This window comes from Leucopleurus acutus (genome assembly GCF_964270905.1).
Source record: "Leucopleurus acutus genome assembly, chromosome: 20".
Classification (NCBI taxonomy): Eukaryota; Metazoa; Chordata; class Mammalia; order Artiodactyla; family Delphinidae; genus Leucopleurus; species Leucopleurus acutus.
In genome coordinates this window covers 36233815-36257370 of record NC_139162.1, presented here as the reverse complement: position 1 = coordinate 36257370, position 23556 = coordinate 36233815, and the positions used below count along the sequence as shown (strand labels likewise).

General features: G+C 34.4%; 1 protein-coding gene across 4 annotated transcripts in view; it reads left to right on the top strand.

Moving 5' to 3' along the window:
- The window catches only part of PHKB (phosphorylase kinase regulatory subunit beta), a 213028-nt gene that overhangs the window by 43770 nt on the left and 145702 nt on the right, over positions 1–23556 (top strand). For all 4 annotated transcript variants that reach the window (XM_082863438.1, XM_082863441.1, XM_082863439.1 and 1 more), the window contains 5 exons: positions 781–919; positions 6478–6577; positions 11520–11627; positions 14391–14471; positions 23160–23275. In XM_082863438.1, coding sequence (XP_082719564.1) covers positions 781–919; positions 6478–6577; positions 11520–11627; positions 14391–14471; positions 23160–23275 — 544 coding nt within the window. The remainder of the gene's footprint in view (positions 1–780; positions 920–6477; positions 6578–11519; positions 11628–14390; positions 14472–23159; positions 23276–23556) is intronic.

Genomic DNA, 23556 nt, shown 5'->3' with positions numbered 1-23556 from the left:
GGTAGTAGAGTTTGCTTTCTGTATCTGCAGATGCAGAACCTGCAGATAAGGAGGGCCTACTGTATTAGCCATTTTAGATAAGGGACTTGAGTGTCTGAGGATTTTCGCATGCATGGTGGGTCCTGGAACCATCCCTGTGCATACTGACGGACAACTGGAAAACGCTGATTTCAGACTTCTTTGACTTAAGTTGAATGTTCACAAAATAATTATTTGCTTGCTGTTTTCATGTCATATAAAGATGGGATTCAGTTTTAAAATGTTAAACATATCACTAATATAGTATGTAAAATGAATACATTGCTCTTCAGGTACGAATTAGTCATCAGTGAAAAACAGGATTCTGGCCTGTTTAGGGTTGAGTTAGCTTTGGATTTAGCAAATGTATACAACTCTTTGTTGTATATTTGCTTTATTTTTCCCTATTGAACTTATTTTTGAAAATATACTTAGTTTTTTGGTTAATCTTTTTTTTTTCTGTATCTGATGTTGCCTTATAACACTTACTGACATAAAGAAGGATGTGCTAAAGGCTTTTTAAATGCCAGTTAGCTGAGTTCTTTCCTCAAAAGTGGAAAGACCCCTTCATGCAGGGTGGATCCCTACTTAGGCTGCAGTTACTTACCTGGAGTTGTTTCTACATCTTCAAAAGTTTTATACTACAGCTAAGTTTAGAAACAACAAAATTGTAGGATGAGGAAACCAAGGAAGTTTAAGACCTTCAGCTCAAGGGAAATGGATGGCTTTACAATTCGTTCTTTTTCTTGTTTTCAATTTCAGTCAAGTCAACATTGCTGCTGTATCAAAGTCCAACCACAGGTCTCTTTCCCACAAAAACATGTGGTGATGATCAGAAGGCCAAGATCCATGACAGTCTATACTGCGCTGCTGGGGCCTGGGCTTTGGCTCTTGCATACAGGTAAGCTGGTGTGTCTTTTACTAGTAACTCCAAGTCTAGGTAATAGGGTTTTGTAGCCCCAAGACAAATTGGGCAGCTGGTTCTGCTGCTGAGTCACTGTGTTACCTGCAACTGCTCACATCTCCTTTTAGGACTCTAAACCTTTCAGTTTTCCTAAGGATTTACATGAGACAAGTTCTAACATTTTATGAGTTTGTGACCAAAATTTCTCATCTCTAGGTTTGTAAATCATCATTAGTCTTTGACAGAATGAATTGCCCATTCTCGTTGAGTTGATTGGTTTCAATCACAGAGGAAATTGATGATGATTGAATTTTACAGATGATAAAACTAGGGCCTAGAGTAGTTTAACAGATTTGTTCAAAATTGCACAACTAGTTAATGACAGAGCCAGGGCCAGGACTCTTCTCCTTCCCTCTCCCAGTTTAGTGTTTTTCTTACTATACTTCTTTGGGGTATCACTTAATAATCTGGTTGTCAGTCAAATAATTATTTCATAAAGTAAAAGAAAAATAAATCTTTTCACAATACAAAAGTTCTCCTTACTTCATTTATTTCATTATATATGGAAAGCATCTGTTGTGGGTCCTGACACATAGTCAATAGTGATACACTTTAACCGTTACAAAAATGAGGTTTCTGAATATTAATTTTCTGAAGGTGATACATGCATGTACTTCTTTTTTTGTTTGTTTGTTTGTTTTTTTAACATCTTTATTGGGGTATAATTGCTTTACAATGGTGTGTTAGTTTCTGCTTTATAACAAAGTGAATCAGTTACACATATACATATGTTCCCATATCTCTTCCCTCTTGCGTCTCCCTCCTCCCACCCTCCCTATCCCACCCCTCCAGGCTGTCACAAAGCACCGAGCCAATATCCCTGTGCCATGCGGCTGCTTCCCACTAGCTATCTATCTTACTACGTTTGTTAGTGTGTATATGTCCATGACTCTCTCTCGCCCTGTCACTGTTCACCCTTCCCCCTCCCCATAACCTCAAGTCCGTTCTCTAGGAGGTCTGCGTCTTTATTCCTGCCTTACCCCTAGGTTCTTCATGACATTTTTTTTTCTTAAATTCCATATATATGTGTTAGCATACGGTATTTGTCTTTTTCTTTCTGACTTACTTCACTGTGTATGACAGACTCTAGGTCTATCCACCTCATTACAAATAGCTCAATTTCGTTTCTTTTTATGGCTGAGTAATATTCCATTGTATATATGTGCCACATCTTCTTTATCCATTCATCCGATGTTGGGCACTTAGGTTGTTTCCATCTCCGGGCTATTGTAAATAGAGCTTTTGGGAGGTCTGAGGTCTTCTGCCAGCGTTCAGTAGGTGTTCTGTAGGAGTTGTTCCACGTGTAGATGTATTTCTGGTGTATCTGTGGGGAGGAAGGTGATCTCCGCGTCTTACTCTTCCGCCATCTTCCTGCTCTCTCCACATGCATGTACTTCTGATTTGAAAACTGTATCTTTCACATGAACATGATTTCTCTGTCTTAAATCATTGATGTGTTGCACTTGTAAAGAAAATCAAATAGTGAGATAATATAAAGGCAGTCACCTTCAGCACTTGTTTGCTAATGTCACTACCAGCGTTTTTTACCATATTCTATGTAAGCACAATGTAGCTTCATTAAATGTCTAGCAACTACTAGTCTTAGGACCAGTAACACCTTAATCAAGTAGTCAAGCCAGTAATGGGACAGCCTGACTTTAGGTGCCTCCTGATGTGGCGCATTACCCATATTGACTTCTTACCAAAATGTGTAAATGGCTCTATCTGTAAATAAACAATCAGACAAAGCCAGATTGTGACTACTTGTAGGACAACTTGCCTGAGCTCTTAAAAAATGTAATAATCATAGAAGATTAGAAAATAGGTGTGAAGATGGCTAGATTATGAGAACTACATGCAATGCGTGAACCTTGATTGAATCACGCATTAAAAAAAGTGTAAAGTATATTTGGGGGATAGTTGGATTCTATTTGATATACACTATATATTAGACATTATAGTATCAATTCATTGGGTATGATAATGATATTATGGTTATGTAGGAGAATGTCCTTGTTTTTAGGAGATACTTCTGAAATATGTGTGGGTAATGATATTCAAATACTGCAGAAAATAAATTAGAGAATGCAAGCTAATTTTAGCAACTGGTGAATCCAGGTGAAGAGTAATTGTAGCATTCTTTTAGCTTTTCTATAGATTTGAAATTTTTGTAAATAAAATGTTGGGGGAAAATTGCTTAAAAAAAAAACAAGAGTACCGGCCTTTTCCCAGGAGGCTTCAAACATCTGATAGAGAATTTAAAATCTTTTCTTTGCTGGGGACACTATCTATGTACTAACTCCCTGGATAATTTATCTTCTTACATAGTTAAAGTAGCAGATTTTTTGTTTTACTAGCAAGCAAAATGTGTTCTATTTGGATAAATGCAAGGGTACTTACCACAAAATTACTATGAAGCCCTTTTTACTTTCACAATATTATGTTGTGATAGTTTGTTTAGAGAATCCCCATGTTGTAAAATTAGTAGAATTTTGTTTCCAGTTCTACTTTTAAATGCTAATGAAATCATATAGATTATATTAGGTAGAATTCCTCAAAAATTAAGCTATCAGTATTTTCTCTTCATGAATTTATATCAATCTCTTATTGGTAATGAATGCATAATATAAAGTTATTAATTTTTGAAAATGGAAGTAATTTGAGTTTTCTAATTGTATTAGTTTTCCATCAGTCTTGTCAAAAATCTCTTGAAACCTCACTTCTGTTTGAATTTGTGTGTGTGTGCATGTGTACTGAGGACTTGAAAGGATTATTTTATGCACATTTATATTTCGTATACATTAGGAGTATAATTTGATGTTATTTAATTAAATAATTGGATAAAGTCAAGAGACAATGAAGTAACTTATTTGCAAAAATACACTTTGAAATAGTTTTCCTTAAATGTAATATTACAGTTTCACTTTGTAATTTTGTTTTATTTTAGAGGAGAGAAGAAATACTAACTAAAATGTTTGACTTTTTAAAATGTCATTTACATATAAAGTTGTAGTCCTGAATATGTCATTGTTTAAAATTATATTATACTATATCTATATTATACTATGTATAATTATATTACATTACATTATATTACATTATAATTATATGTGAATATAATTATAATTAATATAAATAAAATTTTATATAATTATAACCATTATAATTATTTTATTTTATAAATAATTATATTGATTTACATGGTTTAGGTTAAAACTGTTCCTGAACCTAGTCAATTATACAAAATCTGTTAAAAGAAAGTTGAACCTAAACTTTATGCCATACTAAAAAGTATCATGTAGGGTTTTCGCATTTTTTGTTCTTTCTAATATAACTTCTAGAAAAAAACATGACTTTAAATTAGGGTTTAAATATGGAATTTAGTTTACTTTTTATATTTGAGAATAGTAAGTAATTTTTTTAAAAAGAGTATTGACTTGAAGAAGTACTTTCAGACTGTTTAAATATGCATATATTAGAAATACAAAAACTCAAGGCAGACAGGATACCTTGTAGTACTGTCTAAGGGAGAGAGAGGATGCCTTCATGCAAGAAGTTAGCCAGTTCCCTCCCTTGTCAGATTTATTGCTATTTTAGGAACTGAATATAACAGGTGACCCTAGCTTAGTGCTAGTAAACAGTCAAATCACGTGACCAAACAGTATTCTTATTTTTTTTTCCTTGAAGTTTGGCTGTGTGGAAATAATGCACCAATGATAGGATTCAAGTGTTTAGTTTCTTCACTAGTTATATATTTATAAGTATGGAATTCTGGTTCAGATATAAACTCAAGACTTCATATTGTAGAAATACCTGATCAACATCTCCACATAGCTTGTGATCAATATATTGACTAAAGTTAAATATAAAGTTATTTATCTGTTTTTTAAAATTAAAAGTATTATTGAGATCATATTAAAACTTGAATGTGCATCCACAGAGCTGGCTAAAGAGAGTAGAATATTGCCAGTTCCTCGTAGAAAATAGAGGAATTATTTTGGATCACTAGGTTCATTTTAACTCTTAGGAAAGGCAATAGATATATACTAATTGCCTAAATGTTTTTACTCAAATGCAACTGTTCTTTTATTTTCTAAGTCAGAAGAGAAATATTCTTCTGGTTACCACTATTATTTGCAGAACAAAGGAGAAGCTCGAAAGCTTCATTGAAATAGGATTCCTTATTGCGGCTAAATTATTCTGGAATATTTTAGTCGTGGTTTAATGAATGTGGAAATTAGGGGCAGATAATTATTTTAAAGGCAGTTTTAGAAAAACTTGACTTTTTTTTTCCCCTGAATTATTTCTTTGTTTTATGGTGAGGTGGGAATTATATATAGAACATTTCTTTGAGCTCATTATACTCCAGATGTGCTGTTTCCTTCATTTATCAGTGCCCCATCCACTGTTATCCGTGCCATAATTTGCTTCTATTAACACTTGGCTCTGACATCAGGGTGAAAATAGATCACAGAGCAGAATCATACTAGTTTTACTTTATCGCCTGCATATGAAAGGGGGAATGATGTTCTAATGACAAATAACTTACTCTTTACTGACATTCACTGTACCATGTTAAAATGATCATCCTTCTTTCCATTACGGGTATGTGAGATCTGTAATTGAAAGAGGAGGTAATTATAGTATACTTTTAAATAAGGAGACAGGTGATGTTTTTTATCAGGTGAGGATGATGGCCAGATATTTTAGTTAAGATTTAGTAAAACAATGAATAAACTACTTCTATTATTTTCATTGGTGGGTAACTCTCATTCCTCTTTTTTGAAGGCCACTGATCAATAATAAAGGAACTTAAAGACAGAAGGAACTTAAAGACAGAAGGACATCTCAACCTAGTTTAATAGTTAGGTGTTAGCTGTTTTTTTTTCTTTTTAAAAACGAGATGTAAACTATGGTCAATTGATTTTAAACTAAGACCTAAGGATATAAAACTTTATGCCCAAATGCATCATGTATCATACTGGATGCATGTTTTAGCTGAAGGCATTCCTGACTGAAGTGCCCGGCTGGCATTATTAAACACATGGCAGAACAAAGAAGACATGTGTCTACCTTAATCTACACTTCATTGAATCCAAGTGGCCATTGCATAACCTAAAGGGATTGATATTTAAAATTGCCTCTACTTTGTAACAATGAATTTAAAAAATCTTTTGGTGGATTTTTCCAATATAGAAATATCCTTTAAAGTTTCAGCCAAGTCAGTGTTGAAAATATTATATACTATTTTTAAAGCAATTGGCTTAATTCCTTAAAAGAAGGAGAAATTTGTGCAAGTTTCATCATGGGACATTTTTTTTTTCCCAGCATGTCTACATCTGCTGGGAAATAGCAGTTTCACTGTTACAGAATTAGTAGATGTCGCCAGAACATAGGATTAACTCGCTAGATAGTTAAATACTTAATTATCAAAAGCTGTGCTTCCTTTTCAAATGCATTTTCAATTTGCCTCATGAGTTATCTCTCTCACCCAGGCGCATTGATGATGACAAGGGAAGGACCCATGAACTGGAGCACTCGGCTATAAAATGCATGAGAGGAATTCTCTACTGCTATATGCGTCAGGCCGATAAGGTAAAAACACTATAGTGTGGGCTGAAATTCTCACATCATTCTGAGGCATTAATTTAACCAATATAGCAATAGCATCTTCTGAAGAAGAATGTACTTTCAAAAGGTAAAGCCACGTCCTAGGGCAGTCTAGATAGGTTAAAACAGCTCTGCCTTCCCAGCCCAGGGTTTTGAAATACTGAAATTGAAGAAATACCTTAAGCGAGATTGATTGAGAACTGTTATCTGGGCTTGAATTTGTTTGTATTTTGCATCTGGTGTTTGCTTGATAAATACTCAGTTTCTCAGGAACCTCACGATATCCATAATTCTAACCAATATTGTATTACTTAAGAAAATCCTTATCAAAATTCCTTTTGGACATGTGAGTACTCTGGCTTAAGTGAACTTTAGTTTAAGGCTATAACAACTTCATTCATTTACATGTAAAGAGGGCAGGAATTATAGGCTTAGAAAACAGCAAACTTTACAGGGTTATTTTGGAAATTAAAGAAATAATATGCATAATAAAACTTTTTAAACTGTAAAGCTCTATACAAATATAATGTGATATTCCCTCTACTTACATACACCTCTGTGTTTCCAGGTCCTAATATAGTAAGCATCCATATATTGAATATTTACATCAGTGCGTCATGGTTTCCCAAGACCACTCTCAGGTTTGATGATTCATTAGCAAAGATGCACTTCAGTAATTAATGCAGGCAATTTTGATCACTTAATGTTTTGTATATCTCTATCATATGAATACTATATTGTTTTTGTGATAGCACATTTTTTAAGCCCTGTATCTGAAGTCAAAATGAAAAAAAAAAAAAACAACTTATATTCTGTCACCAGAAAATGGCAACCAAACAATGTTAGTTTGCAGAGAAAGTAAATTTATTCACAGCTGATAATAAGAGATATATGAAAAACCTGTAATCTGTCTACTGAGATTTAACTTTGCAAATCATTATTATAAAGGTTTTTCAATGTTTGAAATAAAGTATTATGTCATATTGACATATTTGAATTAAACTTGTATGTCATATAGATTGAAGTAAGTGTGATTTAAGTTATTTTTTCTTATGTGAGAAGTTTACTGTTTATTTCACATTTATCATTTCATGAATGCTTTATGTCTATGAATTCAACTTTTCTCCCAAGGAAACATTGTGAGAGCCATGAATTTCGTATGTTTGCTAACCAGGCTGACGGACTTAAATTATAATTGTTTATCAAAAGGAAGAAAATGATGTAATATAAATTTTTTTCTTTGTGGCTTGTTTAACCAATTGTTAATGTCCTTTTCTAAATATTATTCAACTTTCCTAACCAGTATTCACAATTATGTTTTCTTTTGAATACACTTGAATGTGACTTAAGCTGTCTTGAATTCCTTAAATTACAAAGGATTATCATTTTTTGCCTTATGTAGGTATGATGGTAGACCATTAAAATAAGTGTGAGTTGTAAGAAGGTGTAGGTCACATTAGGATTAGGTATTTCTGCGTACTACAAAATGTAGGGTTTTATAAATTTTAAAACATTTTCATTGTTATAATCTTTCTTGAGTCCCATAACCTTTAGAGTAGGCATGGAGGATATTACTGTAATCCACATACGACTCAGTTGGAATGAACCATGCACCCAGCTCAGTGTGTCCCACCATACCTTCACCTCTTATTGGTGCTCACCATTTCCTTAATGACTCCATAGCAGTAGAGACTGTTACCATATTTTTATTTTTTAATTGCATTTTATTTATTTATTTTTGAATTTTTTTTTTATGCAGCAGGTTCTTACTAGTTGTCTATTTTATACATATTAGTGTATATATGTCAATCTCAATCTCCCAATTCATCCCACCACCCCCACCCCCAGTTACCATATTTTTAAATATGAAATTATATCTTTTGGCCTTCACTTAAAACTGAAGTAAAACATATTTGTAGTGTTCAAGTGCTCTTTAACCTTAAGGCTCATCTTCTGAAGTAAAATCATGACTTCGAAAGTTTAAGGCTCTCCACTTTTGTTGCTTCTCATTGTAAAGCATGCTTCCTGACATATTTTCTAATAATACTACCTAAAGGAGATATTTTAACTTATTATGAATTTGAGTGAATAGAGTTTTCCTTGATTTGAAGAATGTAGAGCAATCTGATTTCTATTATTGGCTTGCTGCTTGTATTAATTTCTACTTATTAACATTAGGACGTTTTTTACCTTTAAATGTTCATATACCTATTTTTATTAACACTTCTTAAGGAGAAGCATTCAGATTTCAAAATTGATTTAGTCTGCAGTTAGTAGTTCAGCAGACAGGGATTTGCTTTACAATAGGCTATGAATGTTGCTGTCTCTATCTCCTTCAAAAATTTATTTAAAATGCTACCAAGTAGTTTCTAATTCATGAGAAATCATTAAACTTTTATAAAGTTTATTTTTCCAGGATTCCCTTATGAGATGATTTTTCCCACCTAAGTGCATATTTTAAGTCTATAAATTAAGAATGGATGACAGCATACTCAGTACCTTTTCCTGAATGATAAACTACTTATTCACAATGATTAAAGTTTTCAGGAAAAGTCTAAATAAAATACAAGAATAAAAAACATTTTTCTAGATTTTTTTAATCTAGAAAATTTTACTTTGATTATTCTTTATTTTTACTTGCCAAATGCCAGATATCGTACAATACTAATTGATGTCCTCTTGATTTTGACTGCTTTCAAGAGTACTTTTTGTCTATATTTTACATACAGTATGCCCCATTAATTGTCAAAGCTTATAGAGTTTGGGTCTTTTATTTTTTCTGAAATTTTAAATTATTTGTCTTTAACAGCTTTAAGACTCAAAGCATAATTATATAATTCCCCACTTGAGCATCTTTAATCATTTAGTAATTGCTTTTCCCCTGACACAGTGATTGAATGAATATAAATTCTCATGCTGGGTACTTGTGTGTCTTGAAGACAAATGACAAACACTGCCTTGTCAACTGCAGCAATCACTTTATTAAACTAAGAAAACCTTATCCATCTAGATCCTTATCAAGTGGGCAAAATGTATTTTGTTTTAATTTAACCACATTTTTGTCTATGAGCCCAGAATAATGTTCAACACTGTGAGATAATAGTCATGGTACTGTGAAAGTAGTGACCACATTGATTTCTATTTGTGTAGTCTAAGACAGGAGTCCCCAGCCCCTGGCCCGTGGATGGGTACCGGTCTGCAGCCTGTTAGGAACTGGGCGGTACAGTAGGAGGTGAGCAGCGGGCGAGCGATTGAAGCTTCATCTGCCGCTCCCCATCAGTCTCATTACCACCTGAACCATCAACCCCCCACACCCCCACCAGTGGATCAGTGGAAAAATTGTCTTCCATGAAACCGGTCCCTGGTTGGGGACCGCTGGTCTAAGACTATTGCCAGCAGTTTCAGATACTGAGAAGGGGTAGCCTTCTCACCTTCTCTGAGTTAACACTGGATAGCTTGGTCACTACATAGATAGAGGGTGTACATCCCTACCTTTACCCTCACTCTCTCATTTCTGATTATCTTTTGATAGGTCCTGACTTTCATTTTGTTGATTTCAACCATAGGGAGAGCTTATTTGTTTGTGCAGGGCTCTTGGGGGTGCAAAGGTGTGTTAGCTCTCTAGCACAGTACTGTCGAATAAATTTTCTGTGATGATCTAAATGTTCTCTGTTACTGTGTTGAACAGTTACAGAAGTCACTAGTCATATGTGGCTGTTGAATACTTGATATGGGGCCAGTGTAACTGAAGGACTGAATTTCTAAATTTTATATAATTGTAATTTAATTTAATTAGTCACATGTAGCTAGTGGCTACCATATTGGATAGTGTGACTTCTAGAAGCTTGTAAGATAGTGGGAGATACAGACAACTAATGAAAATAAAAGACTGGAGAAACAATTGAGTGATAAGCACCCTGATGTAGGAGTCCAAAGGAAGGAATTTTAGTTGGGGTTCAGAAGGAACTTTATAAAAGAAGGTTTTGTGGGGTTTTTTTTGAGATAAGACTTTAAGGATGGAGAAGAAATTTGAAGGTAGAGAAGAGAATATGGTTCTATGTGGTTCCTTAGCCAAGTGAAACAAGACAAGATCTTGAACACCCAGATACCATCAAATAGAGAAGAAAGTCATTGCCTTACATAGAGCTATGTGTTATTCTATTCATTCTCTGTTCCTATTCATCTCATACTTCCAGGAACTAGTACTTGGCATACTTGGCATATAACTGGTCAGTAAATGTTTGCCGAATTGAATTAATATCTGCTTGTTCTTGGAGTTTGTCTTTTTGTCATTTAGTAATTACTTAGTATTCTAAAATGGTTAAATTTTTCGTTTAGTTAATAAGTAAAGGTATGGCCTATATTTGCTTGGAATTGGTGCCTTAGAAATGAGAGTATGTGTGGCAAAAGAAATGAAAACACGTTGACAAGAGCATGGGTTACAATTTGTGATCCTTGGAGAAAGAAAAAGCATTTGAAGTTTTGAACACTTACTGAATTAGAATGTCGCCTGAAGCACTCTTTCATTGAGTGTCATGTAAGCATTTCCAAATAGCAGTACAGTGGGATACAATCCCTGAAATCCTGTCCAACAGAGTAAACCGTTATTTGACTCTAAAATAAGATGCAAAACATTACAAAAGCCAATGCTACTATATTAACAAGCTCCCTATTACACTTGAGTTGCTATGTTTGTGAAATATCAATTAAGTATTTAACAATTGTGTTAACTGTTAAATTACTAGTTATGAGTTGTCTGTGTTTTGTTTCTTTAGAAAAAGTAATAACATTTCTGCCTTTTTCTATCCTCTGTCTACAAGCTGTTGCTTTCCCCATTAAAAAATGTCTTGAAAAATAATTTATAATCTCTGATCTTGGATAAAAATGTGAATTAGTAGCATTATTCAAATTTTATATTTGATTCTAGGTCCAGCAGTTTAAGCAGGATCCACGCTCGACAACATGCCTTCACTCTGTTTTCAACGTACATACAGGAGATGAGATTCTCTCCTATGAGGAATATGGTCATCTTCAGGTAAAAAGAGAAGATTACAAATTTTCTTCTCCATTTATACTCTACATCATAGAAGATTTGAGGCTATTTACAATTTTTAAAAAGTAGATTTCATAAATTGTTCAAAACAGTAGTAGAAAATCAACCACGAAATGAAGAAATCCCACCAGGACTGAATTAGGTATTGTGATTGAACATTAAGTTTGACTGTTATTGGTCCAAAAGCAAAAAGGGCAGGTGGATAGATTTTAATATTATTACTATCTAGAAGAAGGAATCCTACAGCTCTTTCAGTGACAAAAGCTTGTTCTTATTACCAAATTTAGAGGAATTTCAATATTTAGGAACTAGGGAATAAAAGACAATTAGCAGTAATATAACAGCAAATCAGAAGTTTTTGTTACATGACAGTTCATTTTTAATATATCAACCTTCAATAACGTTAAAAACATACCACTAAAATGTAATTCCAAAGGCATTTCTGGAGTCTATAAATTTTATCTTACATACTATATTAAATTTTGTATATAAATGTTATATGCTAAGAATACAGCATAAGACTGTTTTGTTTTCACTTTTTCTCTCACATCTGTGTACTCCTTTTAGCAGGACATCCTATTGCCTTGTTTCTAGGATACAAATATTATATATGCTGTTTATCTTTAATGGATTTTCTTCCTGTTCATCATTTGGTTCTGTAGTCTTTAGGATAGAATACTTATTATTCATATATTCCTTACTAAAATAAGAGTGTCTCCTTTGTATAGTTCCTCTCTCTCTAGAGATCTGAAATGTCTTACTTAAGTATGACTCCTCCAAACACAGAAAGTTGTGTCCCCATTTCTAGGCAGCAGAAACTCTTACACTTATTTGTAACCTGTTCCTTGGAGTTTTAGTGTTACATGAATATGTAGCTGCTCAACCTTCTCCTTGTAATTATCACCTAATTAGGTTTTCTGTACCTTTTGCTTTGACAAATATGTTTACTATTGACATAGGGTTTTCAGAAGATAGTGGCTCACTTATTTTTGTAGCTCAGAATTTAAGCTCAGTGCCTGGCACACGGTAGCTTTCAAATAAATGCTGGTCAACCTGTTATTTGGTAGTCCCTGTACAATTTACCACTTACTGTTATTTTCTCACAGAAGCCTCCTGAAATTCAGAGCAGTGAGCTCTTTGAGGTGTTTTTGTAAGTGGCTGTCAATAGTAATGAAATTTCTTTGAGGTCATTTCTGACAGGCCAGTGTCAGTGCTCTAAGAAAATATTTGGGTGACGTTGGCAATGGGATGAAACTCTTCCCTACTGTGATCTGAGAAAAGTCCCTCAAGAGTTAATGTTGACCTAAAATACCTAAAAACTGGAATACTCTGTCTTTTTATGTGGCCCACTTGGACCTTGACAAGACCCCCGACACACACTGGACTTTGAGTGCTGGGAAATCAGGAGATGTTCACAATAGTCCTGGTTCCTGAGAGAGCTACCCCCACTGGTAGGCCCTGGCAGCACAGGGCTGCTTTGTCCAAGGCATCTAGGGCACAAATAATTTTCTGCCCCAACTTTCTGCCAATTATTCAAAAAGGACTGGAGGAGAGTCAAGGAAGGCACAAGGTACCAAGGCTGTTATTGGGTAATAATCTTTTGGGTTAGAATTATATGGGGAGAAAATTACATCTTGCCTTCTCTTTGTTTTTAACTCAAGTTAGCAGTTTCTTGGCTAAATGAAAAATTTTCACTGCTTCCCATTTATTTATTTGTTTGTTTATTACATAACAGCTTTATTGAGATATAATTCACATAATATACAGTTCACCTATGTAAAGTATATAACTCAGTGGTTTTTAACATATTCACAAAGTTGTGCAGCCAACATCACAGTCAGTTTCAGAACATCTTCATCACCCTATAAAGATATCCTGTACCTATTAGTAGTCACTCCCCATCTCCTTCAAAGACCCCAGCCCTAAGCAATTACCAGTCTACTTTCTGTCTCTGTGAATAAGCCTATTTTGTACATTTCATATAAATGGAATCATGCAACATACGGTCTTATGTGACTGATTTCTTTCATTTAGTGTAATGTTTTCAAAGTTTGTCCATGTTGTAGTATTTATCTTTCACTGCTTGTTTTCTCTAAAAAATTTACACATCCTATTCAGAATTCTATGAGAATCTTTATTTTTGGTTAAAGTGGACATTATTGTCTTTTTCTTTGTTTTGTTTAGATCATATAATGTTTATCTTTAATAAACTAATAAACTAAGAGAAAAAACTCATTTGTTCATAAATAGATTTTAAATTATTGATTACTGTGTTCCAGCAGTTGCTTACATAAGTTCTGTATTCTCTGAATACAAGATGCACTGCCTATTGTTTATGGTGTACTGGCATAGTCCTAATGTCTTAATTGCCAAACAGTTTTTTCATTTACATACATTTGAGTTGGATTGACATTACATAGCCTGTGGGGCAAAACTGTTTCAAAGTAGAAGTACTCAGATCTAGAGTTTAAAAATAAATCTTAGAAAGCAAATGTTGTAAAAATAGTCCCTAATCAGCTGTTAATAACCATCACAATGAATTTGAGGATTTTAGAGTTTTACATACAAAGCTGAGCTTTTATTATTATGAACTAAATCCATAGCTCCTTTATTTTTCATAGGAAAGGGAATAGTTTTTATATGCCATTACTAGAGCAAAAGACTTGTAATTTTAGCTTTTACATTTAATTTCATAACATAGTATTTTTGTTGTTTCCTTTAACCTATTATAATGTTTGTTTTCAGATAAATGCAGTGTCACTCTATCTCCTTTACCTTGTGGAAATGATTTCCTCAGGACTCCAGATTATCTATAACACTGATGAGGTATGATTTCCCCAAATTCTCTAGTAGTAAATTTCATCTCTGAGAATATCTTTCTTCTTTTTCAAACTTATTTTTAGTTGTATAAAATGGATTACTAAATTCATATAGCCAGATACTAGATTTTGGATACTCAGGCAAAAAGTCTTTATATTTTCAATGCAAAGCACTTTAAAAACGAACAAAATATGTAACAGGTTATAAAACTTTACTCCTCTGAAGGCTATATTTCAAGTGATCTGAGATAAAAACTTGTAACTTTCAGAAATTTTAGTAACAATGAAAATAAAATAGCATTTGCAGATTTTCTTAGAATTATTATGTCTTCTTTCATATCATTGCTTTTTGTAACCCATCCTTTTAAAAGTAAAAAAATACGTTTATTATATTTTGTTATTTTTATTTGTCCAACCTCAGTAGAGTTCTTGATGCTTTCCAAAAGATAAGCACCATTTTCTTATTCTTATTAGGAAATTTGAAAATAATGTATATGACAAAGTTGAGAAACATTTCTTTCATAGGCAATAATGCTTGAACAAACACACAGACAGACCCACGTGTTGACACATTTTGAAATATGGCCACAGTTGAAGCAAAAAGCTTTCATTATTGAGATGGTATATACAATGAGAATTCCATCAAAAAGCAGGTATATTATATACTTATTATTTTTCTCCTGTGATCCATGCAGGGAGAACAATTGTATCATATACTAAACCCCAAAGTCATCACTGAACTGCACTGAGGGTGCTGTGAAATTGGTACATGTAGTCCTGCCCTCTAGTAGTTCATAATCTTATACATTCATCCAGTTGTGCCTTTTTAATACACATAAGTAAAACCTATTTAGAAGTGTAGCTAAATAATAAAGAAACAATAATGATAAGAAATTAGGACTTTCCTGCTGGCTCAGTGGTTAAGAATCCGCCTGCCAATGCAGGGGACCCGGGTTCAATCCCTGGTCCGGGAAGATCCCACATGCCGTGGAGCAACTGAGCCCGCGCGCCACGACTACTGAGCCTGCGCTCTAGAGCCTGTGAGCCGCAACTACAGAAGCACGCACACCTAGAGCCTGTGCTCCGCAACAAGAGAAGCCACTGCAATGAGAAGCCCACACACCGCAACAAAAAGTAGCCCCTTCTCGCCACAAGCAGAGAAAGCCTGTGCGCAGCAATGAAGACCCAACGCAGCCAAAAATAAATAAATAAATTTATTAAAAAAAAAGAAGAAACCTTTGGGACCAAATAAGTTTTAGATATCAAATTTTTTTGTGTGTTTTGAAAAGGTGATAAGATACCTTATTTATGTTATAACCCCAGCAAGGTTTAGGGCAAAACCACATACATAGCCCCTTAATATTTTTACATTGACATATGCATATTCACATAAAGTGCGATAAATAAGGCAGATAATCTGAGGTCAGTTATGGGTTTTGCTGACAAATGAGTTAAGAAAAAACGAGTTTCAGAGTTTGTGGGATTTTCATATTGTAAATAAGAGATGGTAGACCTGAATACTAATTAGAGGTGGAGGGGAAAAACACGTTAAACAAAGAAAAATTAAGAACTGTGGTCTAGTGCAGTTTGAGTTAGGAGAAAGAAGTCAGAGTTTTCACCAAGTAGGGGAGATTTGAACTGTGACTAAAGGAAGGTTCATAGAAAAGTGTTTCAGTTGAAATGAGCAAGACCAAGCCCAATTGGAATCTACGCTTCCTGTCAGACTGTGGAGTACATATAGGCATGCAGGCTTAGGGTGGGAAGATGATGGAGGGTTTGAATGTTAGACATGAGAATTGTGATACTGTGTCAAGATTCACAGAACCTTTCTGACAACAAAAATTGTGTGAAAAATAGCAGACCTTGGTGTCAGAATGATATGGGGGATAAAGAAGACACAGTAGCCACAGATGTGTTTCTAGATCTAGAGCATAGTAAACCAGTGGTCTTACGGTGAAAAACAGAATTCAGAAGTACTTACAAATGGTGGAAGAATTTAGAACATGGTGTTTAATGGAAAATCCAAATGGATATATTTCATAATTGGATATAAAACAAAGGTATGGGTTATAAGTATTCAAGGGCTAGAATACCAGAATTGGAGAATTATAAATATGCATTGCAAACATAGAATGTTAATTAATTTTTTTTTAGTCAGATTGTTTTCTTTTGTTGAGTTTTAAGTGTTCTTTGTATATTTTGGATAACAGTGCTTTATCAGGTGTGTCTTTTGTAAACATTTTCTCCCAATCTGTGGCTTGTTTTCTGAATCTCTTGACATTATTTTTCACAGAGCGCAAGTTTTTAATTGTATTGAAGTCCAGATTATCAATTATTTCTTTCATAAATTGTTTCCTTGACGTTTTATCTAAAAAGGCATCACTATACCCAAGGTCATCTAGATTTTCTCCTGTGTTGTCTTCTAGGAGTTATAGTTTTGCTTTTACATTTAGGTCAATGATCCATTTTGAGTTTATTTTTGTAAAGGATATAAGTTCTGTTTCTGTATTCATTTTTTTTGTTTTAATGAGGATGTCCGTTTGTTCCAGCACCATTTGTTGAAGAGACTGTCTTTTTTCCATTGTTTTACCTTTGCTCCTTTGTTAAAGATCAGTTGACTATACTTATGGGGTTCTATTTCTGGGCTCTCTTTTCTGTTCCTTTGATCTGTTTGTTTATTTTTTTGCCAGTGCCACACTGTGTTGAATACCATAGCTTTATAGTAAATCTTGAAATTGGGTAGTGTGATATCTCCAACTTAGTTCTTCTTCAAAATTGGGTTGACTATTCTGGATCTTTTGCCTCTCTGTAAAAACTTTAGAATCAGTTTGTCAATATCCATAAAATAACTTGCTGGTACTTTGGTTGGGATTGTATTGAATATATAGATCAATTTGGGAAGAACTGATAGCTTTACAACATTGAGTCTTCCTATTCACGAACATGAAATACCTCTCCATTTATTTAGTCCTTCTTTGATGATATTAATCAGTTTTGTAGTTTTCCTCATATAGATCTTATATATATTTCCTTAGATTTATACCTGTTTCATTTTTGAGGATGTTAATTTTAGATTCCACTTGCTCATTGTTGATATATAGGAATGTAATTGACTTTTATATATTAAACTTGTATCCTGCAACTTGTTATATTTGGTTATTAGTTCCAGGGGTTTTTTGTTGATTGTTTTGGACTTTCTGCATAGATGATCATGTCATCTGCCACCAAAGACAGTTTCATGTTTTCCTTCCCAATCTGAATACCTTTTATTTCCTTTCCTTGCCCCATTAAATTAGCAAGGACTTCCAGTATGATCTTGAAAAGGAGTGGCCAGAAGGAACATGCTTGCCTTGTACCTGATCTTAGTGAGGAAGCATTGAGTTTCTCACCATTAAATATGATTTTAGTTGTATATATTTTGTAGATAGTCCATTTCAAGTTGAGAAAGTTCCCCTCTATTCCTAGTTTACCAAGAATTTTTGATCATGAATCAGTATTGGATTTTGTCAAATACTTTTCTTCATCTGTTGAAATGATCATGTGATTTTTCTTTATTAGTCGTTTGTTGTGATGTATTATAGTAATAGATTTTCTAATGTTGAATCAGCTTGGCATGCCTGAGATAAATTCTACTTGGTGTGGTGTAATTCTTTTTTATACTTTTTTGGATTCAGTTTGCAAATATATATTTTTATAAATTTATTTATTTTTGGCTGCACTGGGTCTTCGTTGCTGCGTGCGGGCTTTCTCTAGTTGTGGTGAGCGGGGGCTACTCTTTGTTGCGGTGCATGGGCTTCTCCTTGCAGTGGCTTCTTTTGTTGTGGAGCCTGGGCTCAGTAGTTAGGGCACACGGGCTCAGTAGTTGTGGCTTGCGGGCTCTAGAGCGCAGGCTCAGTAGTTGTGGCACACAGGCTTAGTTGCTCTGCGGCATGTGGGATCTTCCCAGACCAGGGCTTGAACCCATGTCCCCTGCATTGGCAGGTGGATTCTCAACCACGGCACCACCAAGGAAGCACAATTTGCAAATATTTTTTTGAGGATTTTTGCATCTATGTTCATGAGAGTTATTGGTCTGTAGTTTTCTTAAAATGTCTTTGTCTGGTTTGGGTGTTAAGGTATTGCTGGCCTCCCAGAATGGGTTAGGAAGTATTCCCTTGCTTTTATCCTTTGAAGGAGATTGTAGAGAATTGATAAAATTTCTTCCTTAAATGTTTGGTATAATTCACCAGTGAACCCATCTAGAACTGATGCTTTCTGTTTTGGAAGGTCATAATTATTGATTCAATTTCTTTAATAGATACAGGTCTATTCAGATTATCTGTTTCTTTTTTTTTTTGTTGGTTTTGTTTTATTGTGGCTCTCAAGAAATTGGTCTGTTTCATCTGGGTTATCAAATTTATGAACATAGAGTTACTCTTCGTCTTCCTTTACTTACTCTTAATTGCCATGGGAAATGTAGTGATGTCCCCTCTTTTGTTTATGTTAATAGTAATTTGTGTCCTCTCTCTTTTTTCCTTAGTTAGCATAGCTAGAAGCTTATTTATTTAATTTTCAAAGAACCAGCTTTTGGTTTCATTGATTTTTTTCTCTTAATTTCCTTGGTTTTCAATTTCATTGGTTTCTGTACTAATTCTTATTATTTCTTTACTTATTCTTCCTTCAGATTTAATTTGCTCTTTTTCTAGTTTTCTAAAGTAGAAACTTAGAATATTGATTTTAGATCTCGTGTTTTTTAATATATGCATTCAATGCTATAAATTGAATTAAAATTTTGAAAACCTGTTTCATTTCATTTTTTTTTGACCCATATAGTATTAGTATTATGTTATATAATCTTCATGTTTGGGGATTTTCCAGTTGTCTTTCTGTTATTGATTTCTAGTTTAATCATTTGTGGACTGAGAGCATTGTATGATTTATATCTTTTTACATTTGTTAAGGTGTGGTTTTGACCCAGATTGTGGTCTGTATTTGTAAGTGTTCCATGTAAGCTTGAGAAGAACATATATTCTGCTGTTCTGCAGTGAAATAGTCTGTGAATGTCCTTTATATCCAGTTGATTGATGATGTCATTGAGTTCAACTATATCCTTACTGATTTTCTGCCTGCTGGATCTGTTTCTTATAGAGAGGTGTTGAAGTCTTAAACTCTGATAGAGAATTCATCTGTTTCTCTTTCCAATTCTGTTGCTTTTTTCCCTCACAATTTGATGTTGTTAGGCATATACATGTTAAAGATTGTTATGTCTTCTTAGAGAATCAACTCCTTTATTATTATATAATGCCCTTCTTTATCCCTAATAACTTTCCTTCCTTTGAAGTCTGCTCTGTTTGAAATTAAATAGCTATTTCAGCTTTCTCATCTGGTGATTAGTGTTAGCATAGTATATTTTTCTCCATTTATTTTCTTGAAATCTGTATGTGTCTTTATAGTGAAAGTGGGTTTGTTATAGACAACATATAGTTAGGTCATGGTTTTTGATCCACTCTAACAATCTCTGTCTTTTAATAGGTGCATTTGGAACGTTGACATTCAAAGTGATTATTGATGTGGTTGGATTACTATCTGCTGTATTGGTTACTGTTTTCTATTTGTTGCCCTTATAGTTTGTCTATTTTTGTCTTCCACTCTTTTTTTCCCTTTGCTCTAATTGAGTTTTTTAATATGATTCTGTTTTCTCTCCTTTTTTAGCACATCATTTACATTTCATTTTTTTCCTACTTTTTTTACTTGTTGCCCTGGAGTTTGCAATAAACATTTACAGTAAGTCCACTTTCAAATAACACTATACTACTTCACACATAGTGTGAGTACTTTATAATAACAAAAAAATCCTAATTCTTTCCTCTTATCCCTTGTATCTTTGCTGTCATTTATTTTATTTATATATAAGCATACATAAACATATACACACATAAGATATAGTCATAAACATATATAATCAGTTATCAATACATTGTCGCTATTATTTTGCTATGATTAGGCAGTATTTATTTATTTATTGGGTGAAGTAAAAATAGCTTTATTGCTTTGCCAGGCAAAGGGGGCTACAGTGGTCTAATGACCTCAAAACTGTGTGTACCTACCTGGAGGAGGTAGTGAGGAGTTTTATAGGAACGGTTCAAAGAGCGCGTGATCAGCTCATGGACCTAGGCAGTCTTCTAGTTAGCCTTCTATAATCCTACAGTTAGGTCCCAGTCTGTTAGTTAGCCTGTGCCTCTGGACTATGAACTTCATAAGTGTTTTCAGTTTTTTTCTCTCCCCTTAGGTAGGACAGGATGGCTCTGGTAGGCTGGAATTGAAAATTTCTGTTCCCCATGTGGAAGGTTAGAGCTGGCTGGAATTGGGTATTTCCCTTCCCCAGTCAGTTAGGCTCTGAAAATAGCCCAGCAGGTCTGGCTTTGATTAACTAGTTTCCCTTAAGGGGAGACCCTCTTAAGAAAAACAGAATGTTTCAATGTATTTCAAAATGGTTACTTTTTCCCTCTCCTTGCTGGAAGCTACAGGGGATTTTCCTAGGATATTTTCTGTGGGAACCTGGCTGAGTTCTTGGAGGTAAATCTCACAATACTGTCGGGACCCTGTTATGACTGGGTCGCCCTGGAGTTTTTACCTTTCAAGAGTTTTTAAGTGAGCCTCTAGCAATTTGTCAGTTACAGTTCAGATTTTACTACCCCAGCACTGATTCCCTAGGTGGTTTCTGCTCATGAGTCTATGCTCTAGGGAGCCATAACTGCCTGTTTTTGCCTGTGGGTCTCTCCAGTCTTGGGACAGCAGTTTGCTCTGTGTCCTCCCCCCTCTCATGGATCCAAGAAGAGTTAAAAAGCTTTTTATTTGTTAGGATGAAGTGGAATGGCAATTTCTAAACTCCTTTTTTGCGGAACTGGAATGTAAGTGGTATTTTAGTTTTACTTATGGGACTTATTAGCCAAAAATGCCTTCTTGGCCAACTATTACACCATTCATGCAGCCTGAGTATACTGCCTCACTTGGACCCAGCCCTGGTCCTAAAGTCCTCCTAAGAGGGGGAAGAAGCAAGTATATGGACTATATACTTAAGAAGTTTGTCATAAGAGGAAGAAGGATTTAGATGGTTTCAAATCTTTTAACTTGGAGACCTGACAAGTATTAAGTATTTCCTGTACGTTTTATAGAATCTAAATAACTCTAAAGACCATGGAAAAGCTGAAGACATCAGGTTTTATAAAATTACACCACAATTTTTATATGGGCAGGTTTTCCTTAGGGAAATAGGTAAGGTAACAAGAAATTGGGAAAGCTGGGAAGACCCTCCCCAATATTTGAAATAAAAAAATGTTTACTGGAGGTGTGTACTGCTCCACTTTTTGGTGGAGAAGTGACAGGATACGTTTGTGTTTTATGAAAACCTAGAATGCTCTGTTATATTTCTGTGTGAGGCCCCAACACCCTAATTGCTTTTTCCTTCACTGAAATATGTGAGCTCTTCTTGGCTCTGAGGGCAGATATCTCTATGTTGGGATTGAGAATGAAAAGGTCACCGGATTCAACTGCCTCAGCCATTCATCATTTGTGAGAGAACGTATGTAGACTGCTTCCTGGTCAACTCTTGAGCAATGTATTTGTTAACTCTGGGCTTAGAGACTTTCTAGAGACCCTAGAGAACAAGGAAGAATCATTTTAAGAGGCTGTGTTTTCCTCTGCTCTGATTTCTCAACCAATTCTTTCCTACTGCTTTCTCTTTTTCTATAATTTCTCAAAGTTTCTAGTCTACTGGTGGAACTTTACCTTGGTTTTTAGTGTTATTATGTGTCATTCTTAAGAATATATGCATTAAATTAATTAGGTGTGTAGGGTGGAGGTCAGGGAATATGTATTACCACTTTAGAGGGATAACGAGACAGAGGGTAGACAAGATGCACATATTCAGTATGCAATATTGAACCAAACATGATGACTAAATTAAAAACCCTGTAATTAGGACCAGTAGCCCACATAAGATATTGTTTTTATTAAAATGAATAAACTTTTAAGTGAGAACTGACCATAATCTCTGCTTTCCATAGTTACTATTGAAAGTACAAATTTAATCAAATGTTTGAAATCTTTACATGAAAGCTGTGATTTCTGGCCTATTGGTTGGGCCCATCTCCAACTGTAAGCTTTGAGTGTATAAAAATGGGTACCTATAGCTATAGAAACGGCAGGAGGAAGATCAGATTCCATGAATAATAAACTCAAGACTCTAGGTTGATCTACCATGAGACTGACTCATTTTAGAACTGAAAAATACCTTTTTATCTCCAAAGTGTTAGACTTCTTTAACATTTGACATTTTAGATTCCAAATATTATTATCTAGTATAAAACAGTGCTTTATATTTTTCTTAATTCTTAAGAGGCACAGCCCTCATGAACAGTAATGTTGATAGATACATCATTGAAGAATTATAGTTGGAACATTGACAGGATTTAAATTTTATTTCTGTACTATTTATACTAGGTTCTCACTTTAGGCTTTATATTAGAAAAACTAGATATAAGAGTGTATTCATAGTAATGTAATAATCACAAAAATTTCAGCATGTTAAAAAAGTGTTGGTAGGCAAATACATTTTGAATTTCAAATCCAAATTTTCAAATATCTGGTTGTTCTTATCAATATCTAAAGGTCCTGTTATTTTACGTGTCCTTATGTTTCATCTCTTTTCTTTTAGGTCTCTTTTATTCAGAACCTTGTATTTTGTGTAGAAAGAGTTTACCGTGTGCCTGACTTTGGTGTCTGGGAAAGAGGAAGCAAATATAATAATGGCAGCACAGAGCTGCATTCGAGGTAATTTGCTGATTTCTGAGTGTTTGTTTGTTTGTTTTAATTTAAATGTGTGGAGCATGAACAAAAATCAAAGAACTAGATTAGAACTCTGGTTTCTATGTAATTTTCATCTCCTTTTTTCTATATATGATTCAGATGAAATTCACATAAAATTAAAGGAAGAGTCTGCTCTCAGTGCCCATCAACAGATGCAGGAAAAGAGCAGGGTGTCTTTCCCAGCTTCCCAAGGTGTCAGTACGTGCATATCAGTATCCAGTCCAAGGCTTGGCCTTTCTGCTCAA